Genomic DNA, 21,403 nt, shown 5'->3' with positions numbered 1-21,403 from the left:
GTTCTTTGTCATACGCTCGACAGCGGCCACGAAGAATAGGAAGTTCGATTTGGACACAATACGCTCACCCTGCGTTCTTCTTTCAGGCTTTTAGTTTTTCCAGCTTACACGTCGTGCACTTCATGCAACCGCGCTAGACAGACAACGAAAAACATCATAAGTGACTGCGCTGACACATTACAACAATTAGATTCACTCAAGTTAAAAAAATATATATATTAGTGAAAACGGCTTCATGGATTTTATAGCATCGGGTAGACCAGCACAATCATACTTTTTACTATACTATAATATATAAAGCATTTAATAATATACAAGTAGCATATAATTATTATATATGAAATTTATATATATATATATTAAAAAAAATCGATTTAAAAATCTATTACAGCAGTTTGACAATCTGTAGCTAAATTAAAATAAAATTTGAAGTAAAAAAATTTTTTTTACACTCACCATTCAACATGATGCAATTTCTCAATTATTAACTTTATTTATTATTTATTTATTAGAAAAACTACTACTCGTACTATGACCTAATTGTATAGTGTCCAGTAGACATCAGAAAACTCAAATCAGTATGCCAGTTTGCTACAACCATACTCTTATATATATATATATATATATATATATATATATATATATATATATATATATATATATATATATATATATATATATATATATATATAAATTATATATATAAATATATATATATATATATATATATATATATATATATATATATATATATATATATATATATATATATATATATATATATATATATATATAATTATAATTTTTTAAATGGATGTAATCATGCAGTCCCGTTACCTTCCATAAGAAGAAGAAGAGGACAGCCAAGAGCAGCAGGCCTACGGCAACTGTGAGAAAGATGATCCACCAGGCCACTTTAGTGAAATATTTGTCTTCTTTCTCCAGGAAGACTGTCACCTTTACCTGCACTCAACAATACCCGAGCGTGAATGACTTTTTTTAAGTCAGGTAAGTCCCGCAGAAGGCCCAGGTATCAAATGATAAATTGCCTTAAATGTCAGTGTGTTGTTGAACAGAAAGTAGTAAATGCAAGAAATATCTTGACCTTTGTATGAGGCCTTTTTTCTTTGAGTCCAATGTTCTCTGGAGAGTTTGTGAGGGCGAGAAAAGCATCCACAACAATGTCCAAGTAATTCAAAGAGCTGTAATCCTGCACAGGGAACACCACAGGTTGTTGTTTTTTTCTGCTACGAAGCATTTGAAACATGATTATGGACAGCAAGTCATTCACCTCCGCCAGAGTAGAATTCCAAAGCCGTGCGTGGAGAACAATCAGTGCAGTGCTGTCCAGTCCCACTAGAGGGCAGCGAAGCTCAGAACACTTGAGTCCATCGGAGCAGGACTGAGGAGAAAAAAGTTATTTGTGATGATGCCATCATGTGACATGTCAGTAAATGTTGTGGGAATTCAGTTCAGTGAGCATCACAGTGTTTGACTGATAAGTCTCACCAGGGTTTTGTATTTTCTTTTTGATGGAAGAAACGAGAATCCAGCAGCGGAGAGGGCATCGTATTGGCCCTCGTACTCCACCTCGCGTCTTTCCCTGGAGGTTCCGCGATGACCCTTTCAACATCCAACGTATTATTTCATACATGAGGCAAGTAGGAAAACGCACAAAAAATTACCTTCAGTTTCAGAGGATTGATTAGTTTAGCAGGTGAGCAGGAGCCAAAATGTAATCCTTCACTCGTGACCCGAGTCAAGTACAGCAGCCGTTTGCCATCGGAGTTCTCGTTTGGCCAGTGGATGTCCAGCGAGGCGTTGGCGAAGGATTTTAGAGATCGGCCCTGGTTTGTTATCTGTTTGCAAGGACAGAAAACATCATTCAGACCTGGACGCAAGAATGGAAAAAGATAATTACATTTATGAAATAAAGAGACAGAAGGATAACCTTACCATAAATTCAAACTTAATCGGGGTTCCAATGTCATCCACAGTTTTTAGGACTCTTTTGCCCGTTAAGCTTCTCCTCAGTGACACTTGAGAGGGCTTGGCGAGCCTGATAACAATTATATACAATGATTACATTAATTAGCAATTAAAAACAATAATTATATATATATATATATATATATATATATATATATATATATATATATATATATATATATATATATATATATATATATATATATATATATATATATATATATATATATATATATGTTAAGAGCATTCTATACTATACAGTGTGTTTTATGATATCATGTCTGATCTAAATTGATGTGTGAATGTGTACCTATTGTGTTTTCCAGTGAGTATATCTACTGAAAAAAGTGGCTTTTAGGCATTCTGGGAGTTCTAATGTTAAAACTAAACATAAACCAAACCACATCAAGTTTGTTTTACAAAACTCTGCCAGCTCAGCGCTAACAAAACACACAATGCAAAATGGCATTGATGAGCTAATAAAACTAGCATGAATGATGAAAACATTATAAGCCTTTAAACAACTGGTGGCGACAACACTTGCAGACAGAGCACACAAAGATACCCGCCACCATGTTTTATTTATCCTCTGCAAAGAACAGTCTTATGACGCACAAACTTCTTTACATTTTATTTAATTATGTATGTTTTTATAGAGTATAATACTGTAGAGTGTTATTAGCTATTAGTTACAAACATTTTGTTGGTGTTTTTGGGGGAGTGGAACAGATTAATTGCATTTCCATTCATTTCATAGGGAAGAGATGTTTTGTACTGATTATAGATTACCCAAAAGTTTGTAGCCCCAGTTCAAAAACCACTTTGGCTGTAGCTTCGACTGATTCTAAGGTCTGCACACTTGACCTATATCACAAGGATGTAAAATGTAATGACCACATTATTCACAGTCACGTACAGCAAAGCGAGCCACACAAATACTTGACTTACGTCTGAAGTTGCAGTGTGACGTTGACAGATTTTGTGCTCAGTGAGATGCCAGTTGTGGTGAGCATGACGTAAAATGTAACCTGAAAAGAAAACAGAACGAGAAATACATGAATTAGATGGATTATGGAAGTTGCAAGAGATCCATATTTGGTAACAAAAGTGGGTGTTTAAAATGAACTTGACCTCCTCAAGGGTTGGATTTTCAATATTCAATTCAGTGAGAGGTAGCCAACGTAGCACAATTCTGAGAATTATCGCCGTAAATGAAACACTCACTTGAGCATCTCTTTGAAGAGGGTTTCCCAGCACACAATCTATCGCCGTTCCTTTGTCGTTACCCGAACACGTCACCTGTGTCTCCTGGAAAAACAAAAGTCATGTACTTTATGTATGTTCCAAATCGTAGCCTCGACATGCCGGTTGCTTCAAGTCAACATTTTCAAAACAAACGAAAATTCTTCCCTTTGCCCTCCCTTTTGACGACCAAGTAAGTTTAACATTTTTTAAATATGATTTTGCTGATGTCTTCCTTGTTGTTATTAAAACATTTTGTTTGGTCACAGATAAATGTTGCACAGAAATAATTATGTCCTAAAGTTGTCCTTCTCAACATTTATGCTGTTATTAGAACCTTTTCAGCTATCTAGAGGAAGATAAAAAAAAAAAGAGCTACATGACTACAGCAGATTTTACATAATCAAGCTAAGTGCAATTGTCACATTTGCAGCCGTGTCACTTTGTGAGTGTGGCACTGATATAAACGCTAGCATGTTACTCATATTTTCATAAACAGACATTAATGTCAAAGTTTTGTTTTGATACAGCTCAGTTTGCTTGTTGTCGACCTGTTTGTGTAGCAGCTAACACAGTGTTAAAGTAGACAATATTTGTATTGTACTCTTTGCGTGTTCAATTAATTGAATGGTGAGATTCTGGTGAAGAAGTCCCTTTGCAAAGGTATTGTTATATCAGAAGCTTCTGATCACACAAAATGAAGACACTCAAACCGTGTTCCGTTCAGATTGTGTGTCCCTCCTTCTCCTGCACATCATTATTTATTGAAAAGTGGGTGAATACGAAAAGTCTCCTCTCCCCTCCCATTCAGCACAGAAAGGCAGAAGTTCCCATGAATACAAATCAGATTAGATTTAAACAATAATACATCAGCCTGTCCTTGGACTCTCTTCGACCGACTGAGACCGGTACTAGGCTATACTCCCTTTTAGATAATATAAAAAAGAAACTTGTTGCCCTTCTATTCTCAGACGAGAGAGACAGATAAGAATACAATAGACAATACTATTCATTGAGCTACACAGCTATAACTAAATCCAAAACGGCTAAAATATAAATTGAAACTGAAAAACAATGTTAATAATTCAACAACAGCTAGCATGCACACTTAAGCCAAAATGCTAACATTAGCATTGATTTTCTATCTTGTTCTTTTTAAAGGGTAAAAAGCTAACTACAATGTAGTGAGGGGTACACAATTCACCCATGGAACGTTGGGGCGATGGGGAGTTCTGGGGGGGGGGGGGGATGTTTGTTGTAAGTTTTTCATGACATTGAACGCTGATGTCAATAATGCGCAAGCGGTTGGCTCTGCGGTTTAACACTGTGCCTCTGACTCCCGTCACTGCTCGCTACAACAGTAAGTGTTAAGTGAGAGCCCTTCAATGGCAAATTACTCGCAATGTTTGGTTCACTCACCGACGTTGAGGAGTAAAGAACAGAGGAATAACGAAGCACGTCTGGCAGCTCGACGACCACGTGACTCTGGTGTGCGTCCTCCCCGTCCGTGTTGCTGACGGTGATCTCCAAGGCCACATCCTCGCCGGAGGGAGTGATGACTGCCACACCGTCCTCTCTAAAGTGAAACAAAAGGACATTGCTTACCACCAGCGCATCCTGCCTTTTCTGGAAGCAAAATCATTCATGACATCATGACTTTGATAATGCTAATCACTCAAGTAGTTCTTGAAAACCCTCTAATTTGAGATTGTAAATAATTTTTGAGAGCCTCCTTGGGGTTGCGGGGCCCAAAGCAGATGCATGCTGCTTATGCCTTGCGGCAGCTCCGCTTTTCTGGTACCATCATCTCCTCACCTGACCAGTGATTGGAAAACATCTCGCTGGTTTTGGGTTTTCCTGGCACAGAACTTGTACTGGAGCTCCAGATTACTGTGGCAAACGTTGTCACTGCCGCAGCCCTCGTTGATGAAGGTGATCTAGGACAACCAAACAGCAAATAGTCCTCAAGCATCATGAAACCTCTCTTGGGGTTCTCACAAAGATGTTTGTACCTCTGACGCCAGGCTTTTTTCCTGGTAGCGGTCAAGCACGGGAGTGACGTCAGGCAGTCCAACGTTTGTCCTCGCCGTTGGACTGGAGTTTGGCAGGGACAGAGTGACAGAGACCGGGATGTTGCTCAACCTGTCTGTAGTGTCCCGCTGTAACCAGAGAGTTTTGCCTCATGGCAACCAGGACTTCACAATGGATGCGTCTGAGAAAAGCACTAGCCCCTTATCAGAAAACTGGTCAATCAGAACAGTAAGTAGAGCTGGCACCTCGTAGCATTAGCATTTCCTAGTTCATTAGCATTTCCTAGTTTGTACACTACACAAAAGGTCTAACAAACAAAACAGATTGTCACATTATCTTGAAATTGCAAGAAGTCCAAGTCAAAGTCAAGTATTTCGTCAGTTTTAGCCAAGCAAGTCGTAAGTCCTAAAACTGGCCACCAGTCCAGTCCACAAAGGGATATAGACTATAGACTATGAGTACAGAGACAGGAGAGTAGTTAAAAATGAAAAGTAGTAACAAAGTTGCCAACCCCACAAGACCGTCGTGGAACCGTACCAGAAGTCGGAGCTTGGTCTTAGCACAGATTTTGCTCCCTTGGCCAGGCAGCTCCAACGTCCCCTGAGACGAACCAAGAAAGTCCACTCGAGACGGAAGTCTGGAATTCCTCCTCGCTGAATCAGCCTCCATTGAGAAACTGATTGCTGCGGAGAAACAATTGAACAGGCAACTGTTACTCTTATTCTTTCTCTCTCTCTCCCACACACACACACACACACTCTCTCTCTCTGCAGAAATTGCTGCAAATGTGTAAAAAGAGTACATGTTCAGAAAATGTAAAAAGTTATTTTAGACTAACAGTGTCATATCATTTAAAACTGCTCCAGCGGAGAACTCACTCAGTTTGGGGTTGAATGATGCTGGATGTGCCAAGTAGGTAAAACATGCCTGTACTGCAAAATAACTGATGGAGAACATGACATCAACTCCAAAAATGTTAAAGTAACGTTTGGTTTCTGGATATCTTTACCATGTGCGTTGATTGCACTGCTGCTTTGTGACGTCTATTACATTTGGTGTTATTGCGAGAGTGCTGCTGACACTGACCACAGGCCGAGCTCTGAAAAATGTTTGAAGTCAGGTCATAAGAATGTAAAATGACAAAACAGCGGAGTGCTTCGCAATCACAACACTGAGGATGTGGACATTCGATTATTTAAAAACAATTATAATACACATTTGAAACCAAACTGTCACCTGTAAACAAAGACTGCATCTGAGAGTGATCCAACTGCCAGATCAGGGTATTGGTTATCATCAATATCCAAGTTACCCGACAGAGAATATCCGAACAAAGTGATTTTCTTCGATCCTGGCGAGAGAACCTGTGATTAAACATGAACAACATGAAAACAGTATTTCAAAATCAGCAATTCTTTTGCCAAGTGCGACTTCAACCTCACCTGTGCTGCCTTTCTGTTGATGCCACTTGATGAGCCACAGTAGACGTATACTCGGCCAGAAGCGTCATATGGTGCTCCCACAGCAATGTCTGTCATTTAGGAAGTTTGGGTGCAAAAATATATAATTAAGGGAACTGGGTAACGAGACAAACTTTTATCACAATTAAATCTGCGTACACACATATCGGACTGAATTCCAATCAATGTAAGCAAAGGTTCTTATCCTGAGGAATAATCTTGTGGTTTGGTTTGTATTAATATTGATTTGTCATCTCCAATTGCAAATCTTCAACCTGTTCAATATTTACAATGGCAAATCCGTCTGTGTTTGTATAAATTCGGATTACGACGTAAAACGGAACGATGGCCACCTCCATATCCATCTTGATTGACATCGCCGATGTTTTCCACTGCGAGTCCAAACATGGAATCTTTACGTCCAAGGAGTTGAATAGGATTCAGTTCCAGCCACTTGTCTCCTTTGTTGTTGATGTAGATGTAGACCGCTCCTCCAATCAAACCATCTTTAAGAAAGAATTCAGGTGCTCCCACAGCAAGGTCCTCCCACCTGGTGGTAGGAAAGCCACTGCTTCAAACTAACTACAGCAAAACTCTTAATTAAGGACAATGAAGCACCAAAACAAACCCGTCATTGTTGAGATCCACCACGGCAATGTCGTATCCAAAAGAGGAGGCCAACCCCGGACCGGAAAGGACGAACTCTACAGTCAAGCTTCTCTTTGCCAAAGGGTCCACCTTAAGAAAGGCCACCTGACCGCTGTATCCCCCTCTAGGGGCTCCCGAAACAATGGTAAGCTCACCCCCCTTGAGCAGAGTCATTCCGGAGTCAGTGGAGAATCCTGGGATGAGCACATAACTGTAAATGGAACCTGAAGGTTTCTTTGTGATCATCTGGAGGCAAACTTACCGAGGTAGCTGTTTCTTTGGAGAGGAATAAGTTTGGAGTTAAAGAGGTCAGTATTGCCAGTCTCTCGAGGAAGTTCCCCAAAGATGTCCAGGTTGTCCAGCAGCTCCATCCGCACAATTCCTTTTGACAGAATCCCATGAGAGCGTATAGAGTTGCAAAATGTTGCGAAATGAGAGTAAGAACACAGTGGTACCTTGACTTACGAGAGCCCCAACTTACAAGCTTTTGGGTTGTAACTCAAGATTCCACTGTAATCAAATGGTTATATTTGACCTTTCCACTGATAAGCGCCCGGTGCTCCGAAGACCACAGATCTGTTGTCCTTAGCGAAAGATGCACCGTGACCCTGCTGGCAGTACGCAAACCACTCGTGGTCTTTCTGACGTCTGTTGAGGTGTTCGGCATCGCAAACCACCCTTCTCCATGACCTCTCTTCCGTCCCGACCTGCAGGCCGTCCCCTAAAATGTAGCACTGGCCCGTAACCAGGCGAGGCATGTAAAGACCTGGGTTTGGGCTCCACTGCTGGTACCGATGAGCACAAGTCTGTAAGAGGAAAATGTTGGGATTATGGACTGGGAGTATCAGCCTTGCACTGTGGTTCTCAATCTAGGGTCCACAGACGTCCAAGGCTAAGGGTGTAGAGAGGGTCGTTTAGTAACCAGAAGGTCGGCTGTTCGATCCCCGCTCCTCCCAAGTCATGTGTCGTTGTGCCCTTGGGCAAGGCACTTCACACACATTGCCTCCAGTGCTACTCACACTGGTGTATGAAAGGTGCGAATGTTTGGTGGTGGTCGGAGGGGCCGTAGGAGCACACTGGCAGCCATGCTGTCCCCAGTCGGGATCCTAAGTCAATTGATGGCCGTTTTGCCCGATCATTTCAGATTGAGGTAGATGGGTAGAGGGTAGTTGAAGAGCATCTCCAAACCCTACTCCTCTAGACAGATATATTTCCAGGGGCCCCTTTCCAAATGAAGGGTTCCGCTCCAGCGCAGTTTAAAGGTTAAGTTAAAGGGGACAAGAAATTCTTCTCTCCATCCATTTTCCATGCTTCTTGTCGGTTGATATGATGATCATGATAACGAGGAAGCTGGAGCCTATTGCAGTTCATAATGGGCAAAAGTCAAACGACCCCCTGAACTTGTCACCCGTCAATCGTAGGGCATTTATAGACAAGTTGACCGGTCATATCTAGACTTACTGTCACTGGGTAGGAGTCCAGTCAGTGCTGGCTTGGAAAAAGTCAGCCTTGTAAACCACTAAAATCCGGACAAATTTAGAATTATACAGTTTCTTGCTTAACTTGTTGTCTTGATGCTCAAAGCAAAGTCATGAGTCCTTTCCCTTACTAATGTTTGCGACATTCCTAAGGTCCTTAGTGTCTGTGTTGTCTGAGGAGTCCCCACCAGGACAAAGAGCACTAGATAACATACAGCAGTTCCTTGGAACACGTGGTCTCGATGTGGGAACGGGTGTGTTTCCTTACCATGACATTTTGACCAGGACCTTGGCTTGTCACTCTGACTCCCATCCATTGGCCGTTTATTCCGTTGCTCTCAAGGAACTCTGTAAAGAAAGACATTTGTTCAAAGTTTGTTTTTCAGCTATTTCACTATCAGATAGATACGAAACGCAAACCGACCCTCGTGGTTAAAATCAATGGGCTGACAATTCTTGGAAGACACACTAAGATCACATTGATAGACAACGCCGGTAACATTCCCCAGGTACGGATGTTTGGATTTCGGAGATCCCACCAACAACCTGAGGACAAACACGCTGTAAAATTATTGTTTATTTTAAATGTTACTTGAATGCAGACATACCGTAGAGAGAACTAAACTGAACTGAATAGAAGATATCAAATCAAGATCTCAGTATCACTCACAAGTTCTTTTTGGCAGGACTCATCTGCTGATGGAAAGCAACAGAAAACCCAAAGAGGCTCCCCTGAGGTCCCGTTCTCTCCATGATGCTCTGGGTGTCCAAGTTGAAAGCAGCAACATTGACACTCCACAGACACACTGCGTACCAAAACATTTCCATGTTTAGAATGCGTTGTCTCGTGATCTACGCATGCTGTAGGGCAGCGTACGAGCCTCATTTAAAAAGGGCTTGGCCTTGGGCGGGCTCGTGTGTGTTGACAGTTAGCATGGACAAACAAGGTGTGTTGGCCTGCCATTGCTCTTGGCAGTACCAACGCTGCTCTTGTTGTCAACTTTATGAGTCGATAACTGGAGTTAATATTCAACGCACTTATGATACGCTGGAAGTGAAACGTGAGACACACCTTTCCCGGAAATGTCTGCTCGCAGTGCAGTTGATAGTGTCCACATTGTCGGGTTTTTGACCACAGATGATACATTAATAATAACAATAATAATGATGCATCGGATTTATATTGCGCTTTTTTAGACACTCAAAGACGCTTTACAATGGAATGGATACATTATTCATGCGCTCGCACATTCACACTCTGGTGGCGGTAAACTACTTAAGTGGCCACAGCTGCCCTGGGGCAGGCTGACGGGAGCTTGGCTGCCAGTGTGCGCCTACGGCCCCTCCCACCACCGCCAAACATTCGCACCTTCCATACACCAGTGTCAGTGGCACTGGAGGCAATGTGTGTAAAGTGCCTTGCCCAAGGACACAACGACACACGACTCCGGGAGAGCGGGGTTACTGAATGACCGTCTCTACGCCCTGAGCCACGACCGCCACAAATTGGCCGTTCTTGAAGAAAATAATCTCTTTTTATTGACTGTCTGAAGAGCAAACGTTAGTATTTTTGTCTTTACTACATTGTTATTATGTATGACTTTTGAGTTCACCAAGAAGGCCAACTTTGTACCTTGATGTACTTGTGTATCAGATAAATGTATAAATGCTAATTCCAAAGTGAAGCATGTTATAATTCCAAAATTATTCCTGAATGAGGGATGCTCTGTGTAGCAAATTTTTAAGTTAAAATTCATGTCTTCCCCCCCCCCCCTCTTCTCCCCAGGCCACAAACAAATTCCATGCGCCATTTAATATTTACATGCTTTGACATTTGCATCTGCACACGCTTTTGCAAAGCAGCCTGTGCATCACCTGCATGACAAATGGAAGTTGTTTGTGGTTGGGCCTTTGACCAACCACGAAGCCAGATTACTCAGAAAAGCGTTCAAGGTGGCTATTGACAGGAAATGTGAGGGCAGGGTAATGCAGGGGAGAAACAAAAGACATTAGACTCAACCCTTGAAAATGTCATGTCTGATTTACAGCTATACGTTTGTGGACTTTGGTCAGAAATAGAATCACACGTTTCCACTTATGTTTAGCTACTTTTATGACCCTTCAAAAGACTACAACGACGACAACAACAATAACATACCCCGACTAGCAACAAATCTAGTGACTTGTCGTGTTATTGTAAATTTCTGGACACTCCGAAACCCTCCAGACAAGGTAATGTTAACCCCGAGTGCAAATAAATGGTGCAAAACATCCACTAGCTAATTCAAACATGTCCATGTGGTTTTATTAGTCACTATTAAAATAAATGAAAATTTGGTGTCTGAAATAGAGCTTCATGTTTGTGGACTATATAGTCAGAAATAGAATCACACATACTGTGTACAGTAAATGCGGTGGCCGGCCAGTAGAGGATGCTAATGCCTCACACCATAAATCCCCAAGAAGAAGAAATGAAAACGATGTTTTTTTTTTTAATGTATGTACTGCGCCTATTTTTAGTAGGTTTTATATATATATATATTATTTTTTTTGGTGTTCATCTATGTTGTCTGATTTTGCGACATATTTTATTCCTAATCTGGTATCACAACAATCTTAGCCCATCGGCTCCTGTTAAAAGTTGTACGATAATTGCGCCGTAGCGCCTTTCCAATACAAGAAATTGGAGCATTCGGGGCGCAGGATTTGGAATTGCATTTTAAAAATGTAATCTGAACATTGCTGTGAAGTCAAGTCTAAAAGGGGGTTACGTATGAAATAGTCAAAAACCAGCCAAGGCCACACATGAAGTCAATCGGGCTCTTTTTGTCCTAATCGAACAAGTATGTCAAATGTATGACCTATCTTACAGAGTTTCATGGCATTGTTATGTGTAACTCAACATATGTGACCGTTGTAATTGTGATTATTCCAACCACATCAACACGTAAAATGTTCTTGCCCAAGCAGGGCCTTGTCGATATGCGGGCTGCAGGATTCCCATGAGCACTTACTTGAAGAGAGAGCTTTTCAGTTGAAGTGAGAACAAAACAACAACATGTTGTGTTTGACGATGCAACCAGACCACGCTGTGACATTTTTGCACCGAAGGCTAGTCAGGAAGTGCGTGTGTGGCATCAGAAACAGTCATACACACACGACTTCACACTTCTTCTCCTTCTCACCATCACTTTATATGTGAGTTGTCACCTTTTCGATAACACCGGCGCCTATACTGGCAAGTCACTTTTTAACAATACCCTATAAAGCCCCTTTAGCAGGGCTGCTCGATTATGGGAAAAATAATAATCAAGATTATTTTGGGCAACATTTGAAATCATGATCATTCAACTGATTATTTATTTTTTGGTACAAAAAAAGAACATGTTTAAACATTTAAAAATATTAAGACCATAAAAAAAAATATGTAAGTTCCTTTTGGACCACACAGAATTTATAATAATAATAATAATAATAATAATAATAATAATAATAATAATAATCTATCTATCTATCTATCTATCTATCTATCTATCTATCTATCTATATATATATATATATATATATATATATATATATATATTAAAAAAAAAAAAAAAAAATATATATATATATATATATATATATGCAAAAACTTGAAGTTGGACTGCAGGTTGTGCACTGTGCAGTAGCACAAGCATTTATTTTTTGGTACAAAAAAGGCAAATGTTTACACATTTAAAAAATATTAAGACCAATTAAAAAAAATAGAAACACTATCATTATGTAAGTTCCTTTTGGACCAAACAGAATTTATAATAATATGTATTTATAATAATATCTACTTATTTATTTATGTTGGCAAAAATTAAAATAAATAAATTAAATAAATAAAATTATTAAGACAAATACAATTCTTTGAAACACTATAAATTCCTTTTGGATGAACCAAAATTTATAAAATTAGTTAAAAAAGGTGCAAAAGTAGAAATTTAATAAACTCAAAAATGTGTTCATCTTTTTCTTTCTTTCATGATTATGCTGATTTTGTAATTGTGGAATATAACAATTGAAATTGATTAATTGAATTTCAATGAATTGCACAGCCCTACTCTTTAGTGCTAATTATAGATTACAAAGAGATAAAGAAAGTAAACAAATAAACAATGAGAATGATGAAAATGTGCCAAAAATGAATGACTGCAGCATTGGTCAGCAACCTGACGTTACCTGCCGGTTGAATAGAAGCACCTGTGGCTAAAGCCGATCTGTGGCAGGGTTTTGACTTCCTGGATGTGAATTCTCCACCCAATGAATTTGATGGCAGAAAATAAACCGGCTGAAAACAGGTCTAAGTTGTGGCGCAGGCAGTGCAACGTGATTTGAGTGGATTTGATCAAGGTGCAGAAAGACAGATTCTGATCTCCATGTGTGGTGGATGTCATCGTATTTCATTCATAAATATGACAACCCTCGGATTCATTGTAGAAATCAGTTTATGGAATACATTATTTTGGGATATAATTAGCTAAGTGACAGGAAGTTTAGCTGCTATTTTTACAGCAGGTAAATTGTATCCCCAAACTGTAACGTGGCAACACCCAACTCAGCACGAGTTTTTCATTGATTATTAAGTGGTGATGGATTTCATTTAGCTGAGAAATACTGCTGAGTGAATAGAAATAATTCATTTTGTTTGTAATGACCTCAAGTTCTTGGAGACGATTCACTCTTAGTACATAATGCAAGCACACTGGAAAGTTTTAGTGGACATATTTCCACTGGGCTGGGCCGACACAGGAAACGGCCAATGAGAAGTCTGTGAAATTGTCCCCTCCCCTTCGCTGTGATTCGATTCAAGTCAAGAAAAGTTTGATGCTGCCTGGACGGATTATTCACTTGCTGAATCCACGACAAAATGCGGACGGCGCTTCGTCTGCTGCTGCTGATCCTGTTCGGAGGCAAGTCCATGCTCAAAAGACAATGGCGTCATGTGCATACGTCTCTATTTTGTTTTTGTTTTTTTCTGCTCAGGAAGCGTCCACGGTCTCTACTTTACGACAAAGACGATTGCAGTTGGACAAAATGTCTCTCTGGAATGTCCCTTTGGACAAAAACCGCTTGGCCGAGAACCTCTTCTATGGATCCGACTTGTTTCTGGAACCTTTCCTGAATATTTATTTGGAACATTAACTCTCAAGGGTTACACCTTAATTAAAAATGGGACATTTGACAGCAGACATCGCATCACTGCCAAAAAGGAGGGAGAGATGTTTGTCCTTCAAATTAGTCAAGTACAGAAAAGTGACATGGCCGTCTACTACTGCTTTAGCGAGAGTCTGTCTGAAGTCACGTTTTTGAGTGGAACATTTCTTCAGGTCAAAGGTAAAGAAATATAACAAGGAAGAAGATTTTAGAAGAAATTCTAACGTTGCGATTCTCACATTTGTGTTCACAGATAATGACATGAACTCAGCAGCTGCCACTCAAAACTTGCGGTCTGATGAGAGCCCACCAGGCCCGTCCGTGAGCTTACGGTGCTCCGTCCTCTCCCCCCTTTGGAATAAAACGTGTACAGATGCACACAAAGTTTACTGGTTCAGATCTGAAAGAGACGACGCACCTCCCAGATTCAATTACGTTCGGGAAGACGGCAAAAATGTCCAAAACGCTTCCATGCAGAAATGCGTTCGCGCTTTCTCAACCGACGACAGCGTCTCCGTTGCCGGAACGTATTCTTGTGCTGTGGCCACATGCGGAGAGATGTTTATGGGACACGTAACAATAGGTGACTATTTCATCTTTCTGCGCGATCAATTTCAAAACTTGAATGTGTAAATGAGGATTATTTTTCTCGTGTCATCCAGATACCATCAGTTGTGATTCACACCGACTTGCTATCTCTTTCTTGGCTGCTGCTTTGGCCTTAAACTTAATCCTTTTAGCCTTCTTCGTCAAAAAGAGCCTGACAGAAAGTCGGTTTTGCTGCAAAGGTAAGAGAGATGATTAATTAGAAGCAATTTTTTAAACCAGTGGTTTGCACATTTTTGGGGTACGGGCAGAAATCCTTCACAATCAGCTCCTTAGATTTCTAACGGCAATGAGACAACCACGTCTATCCTTATTCTTTAAATAATGTAGGAATGAAAAATATTATATTTAGGGGTGTCAGGCGATACGATAATTTTTTTAAATATCTGTTCTAAAGGTACAATAAAATATTTTTGTCCACGTTTTCATACTCTTGCTAATTAAAAGTGGAAAAAATGTTAAACGAATAGAAACATGGCTGCATCTTTTAATCATTGATATTAATTAATTTCCTAATAATTTATAAAATTGAGTTAAAATTTGTGTCGTTCCGATACCGATACAGGTATCGGCAGAGGCCCCGATACTGCTTTAAAACAGTGGTATCGGCATCGGTGAGTGCTAACAAGTAACAAACCGATACCATTATTTCTGACGCTAAAATAGGACTTTGGATGCAGCATCTTGTGTCTTGCTCATGCACGACATTCGCTGATGTGTGACATGTTCACTGCATGCCGAGCTAAGATATCCTTTTAGCCATTGAATGCTCTGAACCAATGGCAGGGCAGCTTTTTCATGTTGAGAAAAAAACAACAACTTAGGTATCGGTACAGTAATAGTAATAATATGACATTGAAGTCAAACTTAAACAAGGGGAAAACATCCAATTTTAAATAGTCCATTTTAAAAACAAAACTTTATTCCAGTCTAATTATTAAATCTTTTTACTCAAGGCAAGAAAAAATTATGGGACTCTATTTATGGAAAAATTTGCATTTTGTTTTAAAAAGAACATCGGACTTTATTCCTATAATAATAAACTTTTTGTTCAAATTAAAAAAAACTTTATTCTTGCAGGAATTTCACATGTATGTGATAATATGGCCCAAAGCAGGTTTATTATGTTTGTTTTATTGTTCTGCTCGTCCCCATATAAAAGTATACACGTTTTTCAAACGTTGAATTTTTCAAACGTTGAATTTTTCAAACGTTGAATTTTTCAAACCTTGTCCAACCTATGACCGCTTGTTGCATTTTCTTCCTCCATTGTTCAGCTTGCCGGCAAAGCCATGAAGAAACATCGAGTCGTGCGCGGCAGGTCAGTTGAAAAATTCTCCGCACGTTTACTAGCTTTTCACTTTCTTGTCGTGACGCACGTGACTTGTTTTCTCAGAGCGGGGAGGACTTTTTGGTTTATTCCGTGCCGAAAATCGTCGCCAGAAAAAGCGGCAAAGCCAACCACATCAATGCGAGCGTTGCAGAGGAATTTAGCACATATAGCGACATCTGTCTTCGGAACCAAGCGAAATAATTGTCAACGTTTGAGAGATTCTGATTTCAAAATTCTGCAGGACTTTACAGTGCAAGGAACCGTATTTGGTATTTTCATGAACTAAACTAACTTTGTGATTTCTCTCAGTCAACCAGAAAAGTTGATACATTTTCCAAAAATGTTTACTTAGATCTGATGAAAAAAAAAAGAAGCTATTTTTTAACACTCGTTAAAAAATATTGCAGTGATCAATTTTCTTCATTAGAAATAATTTAAACATGTTAAGGTTGTATTTGCATTTTTAACGAGTGAAGCTTCTTCATGCGCTTATGCTTGAACCTGAAAACTAAAAATATTTTGCTTTATTTCAAAGCTTATTTTCAAAATGTATGCAGCGCAAACAATAAATACGACTTGCAATGAATATGTAGTGTTGTTCCGATCTCACGATGCTTATCCCGCTTGGGTCGAAGTAAATCCAATCCACTTGATTTCTATAAACAAACGTTTTCAAAGTGCTGCGCGTTGAGATCCGCACACTATTACATCAAATCTAGTAAAAACAACTATTAAAAAAAAGTTAATCAAATACTAAAATGCAATAAGTAAAATAAAAAATTAACTAAAAACTAAAAGTTAAACTAAATTGTATCCCCAAACTGTAACATGGCAACACCCAACTCAGCACGAGTTTTTCATTGATTATTAAGTGGTGATGGATTTCATTTAGCAGAGAAATACTGCTGAGTGAATAGAAAGAATTCATTTTGTTTGTAATGACCTCAAGTTCTTGGAGACGATTCACTCTTAGTACATAATGCAAGCACACTGGAAAGTTTTAGTGGACATATTTCCACTGGGCTGGGCCGACACAGGAAACGGCCAATGAGAAGTCTGTGAAATTGTCCCCTCCCCTTCGCTGTGATTCGATTCAAGTCAAGAAAAGTTTGATGCTGCCTGGACGGATTATTCACTTGCTGAATCCACGACAAAATGCGGACGGCGCTTCGTCTGCTGCTGCTGATCCTGTTCGGAGGCAAGTCCATGCTCAAAAGACAATGGCGTCATGTGCATACGTCTCTATTTTGTTTTTGTTTTTTCTGCTCAGGAAGCGTCCACGGTCTCAACTTTACGACAAAGACGATTGCAGTTGGACAAAGTGTCTCTCTGGAATGTCCCTTTGGACAAAAACCGCTTGGCCAAGAACCTCTTCTATGGATCCGACTTGTTTCTGGAACCTTTCCTGAATATTTATTTGGAACATTAACTCTCAAGGGTTACACCTTAATTAAAAATGGGGCATTTGACAGCAGACATCGCATCACTGCCAAAAAGGAGGGAGAGATGTTTGTCCTTCAAATTAGTCAAGTACAGAAAAGTGACATGGCCGTCTACTACTGCTTTCGCGTGAGTCTGTATGAATTCACGTTTTTGAGTGGAACATTTCTTCAGGTCAAAGGTAAAGAAATATAACAAGGAAGAAGATTTTAGAAGAAATTCTAACGTTGCGATTCTCACATTTGTGTTCACAGATAATGACATGAACTCAGCAGCTGCCACTCAAAACTTGCGGTCTGATGAGAGCCCACCAGGGCCGTCCGTGAGCTTACGGTGCTCCGTCCTCTCCCCCCTTTGGAATAAAACGTGTACAGATATACACAAAGTTTACTGGTTCAGATCTGAAAGAGACGACGCACCTCCCAGCTTCATTTACGCTCGGGAAGACGGCAAAAATGTCCAAAACGCTTCCATGCAGAAATGCGTTCGCGCTTTCTCAACCGACGACAGCGTCTCCGTTGCCGGAACGTATTCTTGTGCTGTGGCCACATGCGGAGAGATGTTTATGGGACACGTAACAATAGGTGACTATTTCATCTTTCTGCGCGATCAATTTCAAAACTTGAATGTGTAAATGAGGATTATTTTTCTCGTGTCATCCAGATGCCATCAGTTGTGATTCACACCGACTTGCTATCTCTTTCTTGGCTGCTGCTTTGGCCTTAAACTTAATCCTTTTAGCCTTCTTCGTCAAAAAGAGCATGACAAAAAGTTGGTTTTGCTGCAAAGGTAAGAGAGATGATTAATTAGAAGCAATTTTTTAAACCAGTGGTTTGCACATTTTTGGGGTACGGGCAGAAATCCTTCACAATCAGCTCCTTAGATTTCTAACGGCAATGAGACAACCACGTCTATCCTTATTCTTTAAATAATGTAGGAATGAAAAATATTATATTTAGGGGTGTCAGGCGATACAATAATTTTTTTAAATATCTGTTCTAAAGGTACAATAAAATATTTTTGTCCACGTTTTCATACTCTTGCTAATTAAAAGTGGAAAAAATGTTAAACGAATAGAAACATGGCTGCATCTTTTAATCATTGATATTAATTAATTTCCTAATAATTTATAAAATTGAGTTAAAATTTGTGTCGTTCCGATACCGATACAGGTATCGGCAGAGGCCCCGATACTGCTTTAAAACAGTGGTATCGGCATCGGTGAGTGCTAACAAGTAACAAACCGATACCATTATTTCTGACGCTAAAATAGGACTTTGGATGCAGCATCTTGTGTCTTGCTCATGCACGACATTCGCTGATGTGTGACATGTTCACTGCATGCCGAGCTAAGATATCATTTTAGCCCTTGAATGCTCTGAACCAATGAAAGGGCAGCTTTTTCATGTTGAGAAAAAAAACAACAACTTAGGTATCGGTACAGTAATAGTAATAATATGACATTGAAGTCAAACTTAAATAAGGGGAAAACATCCAATTTTAAATAGTCAATTTTAAAAACAAAACTTTATTCCAGTCTAATTATTAAATCTTTTTACTCAAGGCAAGAAAAAATTATGGGACTCTATTTATGGAAAAATTTGCATTTTGTTTTAAAAAGAACATCGGACTTTATTCCTATAATAATAAACTTTTTGTTCAAATTAAAAAAAACTTTATTCTTGCAGGAATTTCACATGTATGTGATAATATGGCCCAAAGCAGGTTTATTATGTTTGTTTTATTGTTCTGCTCGTCCCCATATAAAAGTATACACGTTTTTCAAACGTTGAATTTTTCAAACGTTGAATTTTTCAAACGTTGAATTTTTCAAACCTTGTCCAACCTATGACCGCTTGTTGCATTTTCTTCCTCCATTGTTCAGCTTGCCGGCAAAGCCATGAAGAAACATCGAGTCGTGCGCGGCAGGTCAGTTGAAAAATTCTCCGCACGTTTACTAGCTTTTCACTTTCTTGTCGTGACGCACGTGACTTGTTTTCTCAGAGCGGGGAGGACTTTTTGGTTTATTCCGTGCCGAAAATCGTCGCCAGAAAAAGCGGCAAAGCCAACCACATCAATGCGAGCGTTGCAGAGGAATTTAGCACATATAGCGACATCTGTCTTCGGAACCAAGCGAAATAATTGTCAACGTTTGAGAGATTCTGATTTCAAAATTCTGCAGGACTTTACAGTGCAAGGAACCGTATTTGGTATTTTCATGAACTAAACTAACTTTGTGATTTCTCTCAGTCAACCAGAAAAGTTGATACATTTTCCAAAAATGTTTACTTAGATCTGATGAAAAAAAAAAAGAAGAAGCTATTTATTTTTTAACACTCGTTAAAAAATATTGCAGTGATCAATTTTCTTCATTAGAAATAATTTAAACATGTTAAGGTTGTATTTGCATTTTTAATGAGTGAAGCTTCTTCATGCGCTTATGCTTGAACCTGAAAACTAAAAATATTTTGCTTTATTTCAAAGCTTATTTTCAAAATGTATGCAGCGCAAACAATAAATACGACTTGCAATGAATATGTAGTGTTGTTCCGATCTCACGATGCTTATCCCGCTTGGGTCGAAGTCAATCCAATCCACTTGATTTCTATAAACAAACGTTTTCAAAGTGCTGCGCGTTGAGATCCGCACACTATTACATCAAATCTAGTAAAAACAACTATTAAATTTTTTTTAATCAAATACTAAAATGCAATAAGTAAAATTAAAAATTTACTAAAAACTAAAAGTTAAACTAAGTTAAAGTGACGCCGTCGCCTTCAACTTGAACAATCGTGTGGACGGACAGGAAGAAATCTACTGAAGTCACACTTTCGTTTTCTTTCAAACGTCAACCACAAGAAGGGTTCAACTTTCCGCGCAGGAACTGTGGCGGAGGCCTCAACTGGTGGCCTGTGCAAGCGAGTCAACAAGAGTGTGGGTGGGTCTGAAACATGCAGCCATTTTGGTTATTTGGCTTGATGCACAAGTGTGTGTGTGTGTATTTAGAGGCCTGAATGTTTGAGACTCTTGCTTGATTAAGGGCTGTATAAATAAACGTGACTTGAATGTGTTTGTGTCAGTGTGTTTGATCACATTCATTGGAAACGTAACATTTTGGGAGTAAACTATATATTATTACATTTTGGTTTTTTTTGGGGGGGGGGGGCTGTGATTGACTGGCGACCAGTCCATGGTGTACCCTACCTCTTGGTCAGTTGGGAAACCTACAATAGAAAACAGAAGCATGAACTTTTGAGAATTCCTTTGTGAGATGGGCAGAGCAAATATGTGGAATTTGCTATTTTGGAGATGAATTAATGCAACATTTTAAGTCCTTAAGTGCGAAGCTGATGAACTAATTTGCCCCCCAAAACATAGAAATACGTTCTATTTAAAATATCACCATGCTCCCAAAGATGTATTTATACGTTTAAAAATAAAAAATAAAAAATGCTAGAGCATAAAGAAGGCTTTGAGGCAGCCTCTGAACTGAAGAGAAATGCTTGAAGCAACGGTAGTTATTACAAAAACGGCCAGCAGGTGGCAGCACAGTATAAGAGATCAACTAAGGCCATGTTGCAAAAAGCTCTTTCGGCCACTGTTTTAAACAGATTTGTGAATAATGAAGAAACTTTTTTTTTTCCTGATGAAAGAAGAGACTCCATGTCTTTATAGCAATAGAACAGAATATTCTGTGAGCCTTGCAAAATCAGTCCAAATCCAGTAAAACAGCCAGGAGCGAAGGGGGTTGCTTCAGTGAAATTGGCTGCAAGTGAGTGAGTTAAAGATGCAGTATGTGTTTTTCTGAAAGACTAAAAAAGATAAAGAAATAAACATTCATCACGTTTGTAAACAATTTTTTTTAAATCAAGCAGTAAATAGGAAGAATGTGTTACTTCCAAGTTTGCGAGCCCATTTGAGGTGTTGAGACAAAACATGAAGATTCCGAAAATTGAAAATCTACAGAAAACCTTATGAACTTCACAAAATCC

At 39.3% G+C, this 21,403-nt stretch overlaps 3 protein-coding genes across 3 annotated transcripts; 2 read left to right on the top strand and 1 right to left on the bottom strand.

Moving 5' to 3' along the window:
* Positions 1-82: 82 nt before the first annotated feature.
* Positions 83-9,676, bottom strand: LOC147168870 (integrin alpha-6-like). The gene is made up of 25 exons (XM_086085575.1): positions 9,519-9,676; positions 9,273-9,394; positions 9,117-9,196; positions 7,906-8,176; positions 7,633-7,752; positions 7,351-7,564; positions 7,076-7,272; positions 6,705-6,793; positions 6,499-6,626; positions 6,272-6,361; positions 6,141-6,205; positions 5,800-5,945; positions 5,244-5,390; positions 5,047-5,168; positions 4,651-4,807; positions 3,214-3,297; positions 2,938-3,017; positions 2,779-2,853; positions 1,957-2,059; positions 1,686-1,859; positions 1,510-1,623; positions 1,292-1,402; positions 1,106-1,210; positions 838-963; positions 83-133 (listed from the first exon to the last, which is right to left on the bottom strand). Exons 1-25 carry the CDS (start codon positions 9,674-9,676, stop codon positions 83-85), a joined length of 3,129 nt encoding a protein of 1,042 aa, XP_085941701.1.
* Positions 9,677-13,745: 4,069 nt separating this feature from the next.
* LOC147168869 (uncharacterized) lies at positions 13,746-16,335 on the top strand. The gene is made up of 6 exons (XM_086085573.1): positions 13,746-13,788; positions 13,862-14,212; positions 14,286-14,615; positions 14,695-14,820; positions 15,916-15,959; positions 16,035-16,335. The coding sequence occupies exons 1-6, from the start codon at positions 13,746-13,748 to the stop codon at positions 16,170-16,172; spliced, it is 1,032 nt and encodes a 343-aa protein (XP_085941699.1). The 3' UTR covers positions 16,173-16,335.
* Positions 16,336-17,115: 780 nt separating this feature from the next.
* On the top strand, positions 17,116-20,451 carry LOC147168868 (uncharacterized). The gene is made up of 6 exons (XM_086085056.1): positions 17,116-17,169; positions 17,242-17,592; positions 17,666-17,995; positions 18,075-18,200; positions 19,297-19,340; positions 19,416-20,451. Exons 1-6 carry the CDS (start codon positions 17,127-17,129, stop codon positions 19,551-19,553), a joined length of 1,032 nt encoding a protein of 343 aa, XP_085941182.1. The 5' UTR covers positions 17,116-17,126; the 3' UTR covers positions 19,554-20,451.
* The last annotated feature ends 952 nt before the right edge of the window (positions 20,452-21,403 follow it).

The sequence above is a fragment of the Leptonotus elevatus genome, chromosome 9, assembly GCF_054856555.1.
Source record: "Leptonotus elevatus isolate MCC_2025b chromosome 9, RoL_Lele_1.0, whole genome shotgun sequence".
Classification (NCBI taxonomy): Eukaryota; Metazoa; Chordata; class Actinopteri; order Syngnathiformes; family Syngnathidae; genus Leptonotus; species Leptonotus elevatus.
The sequence above is the reverse complement of the archived record's forward strand: the minus strand, read 5'-3'. Positions and strand labels throughout refer to the sequence as shown.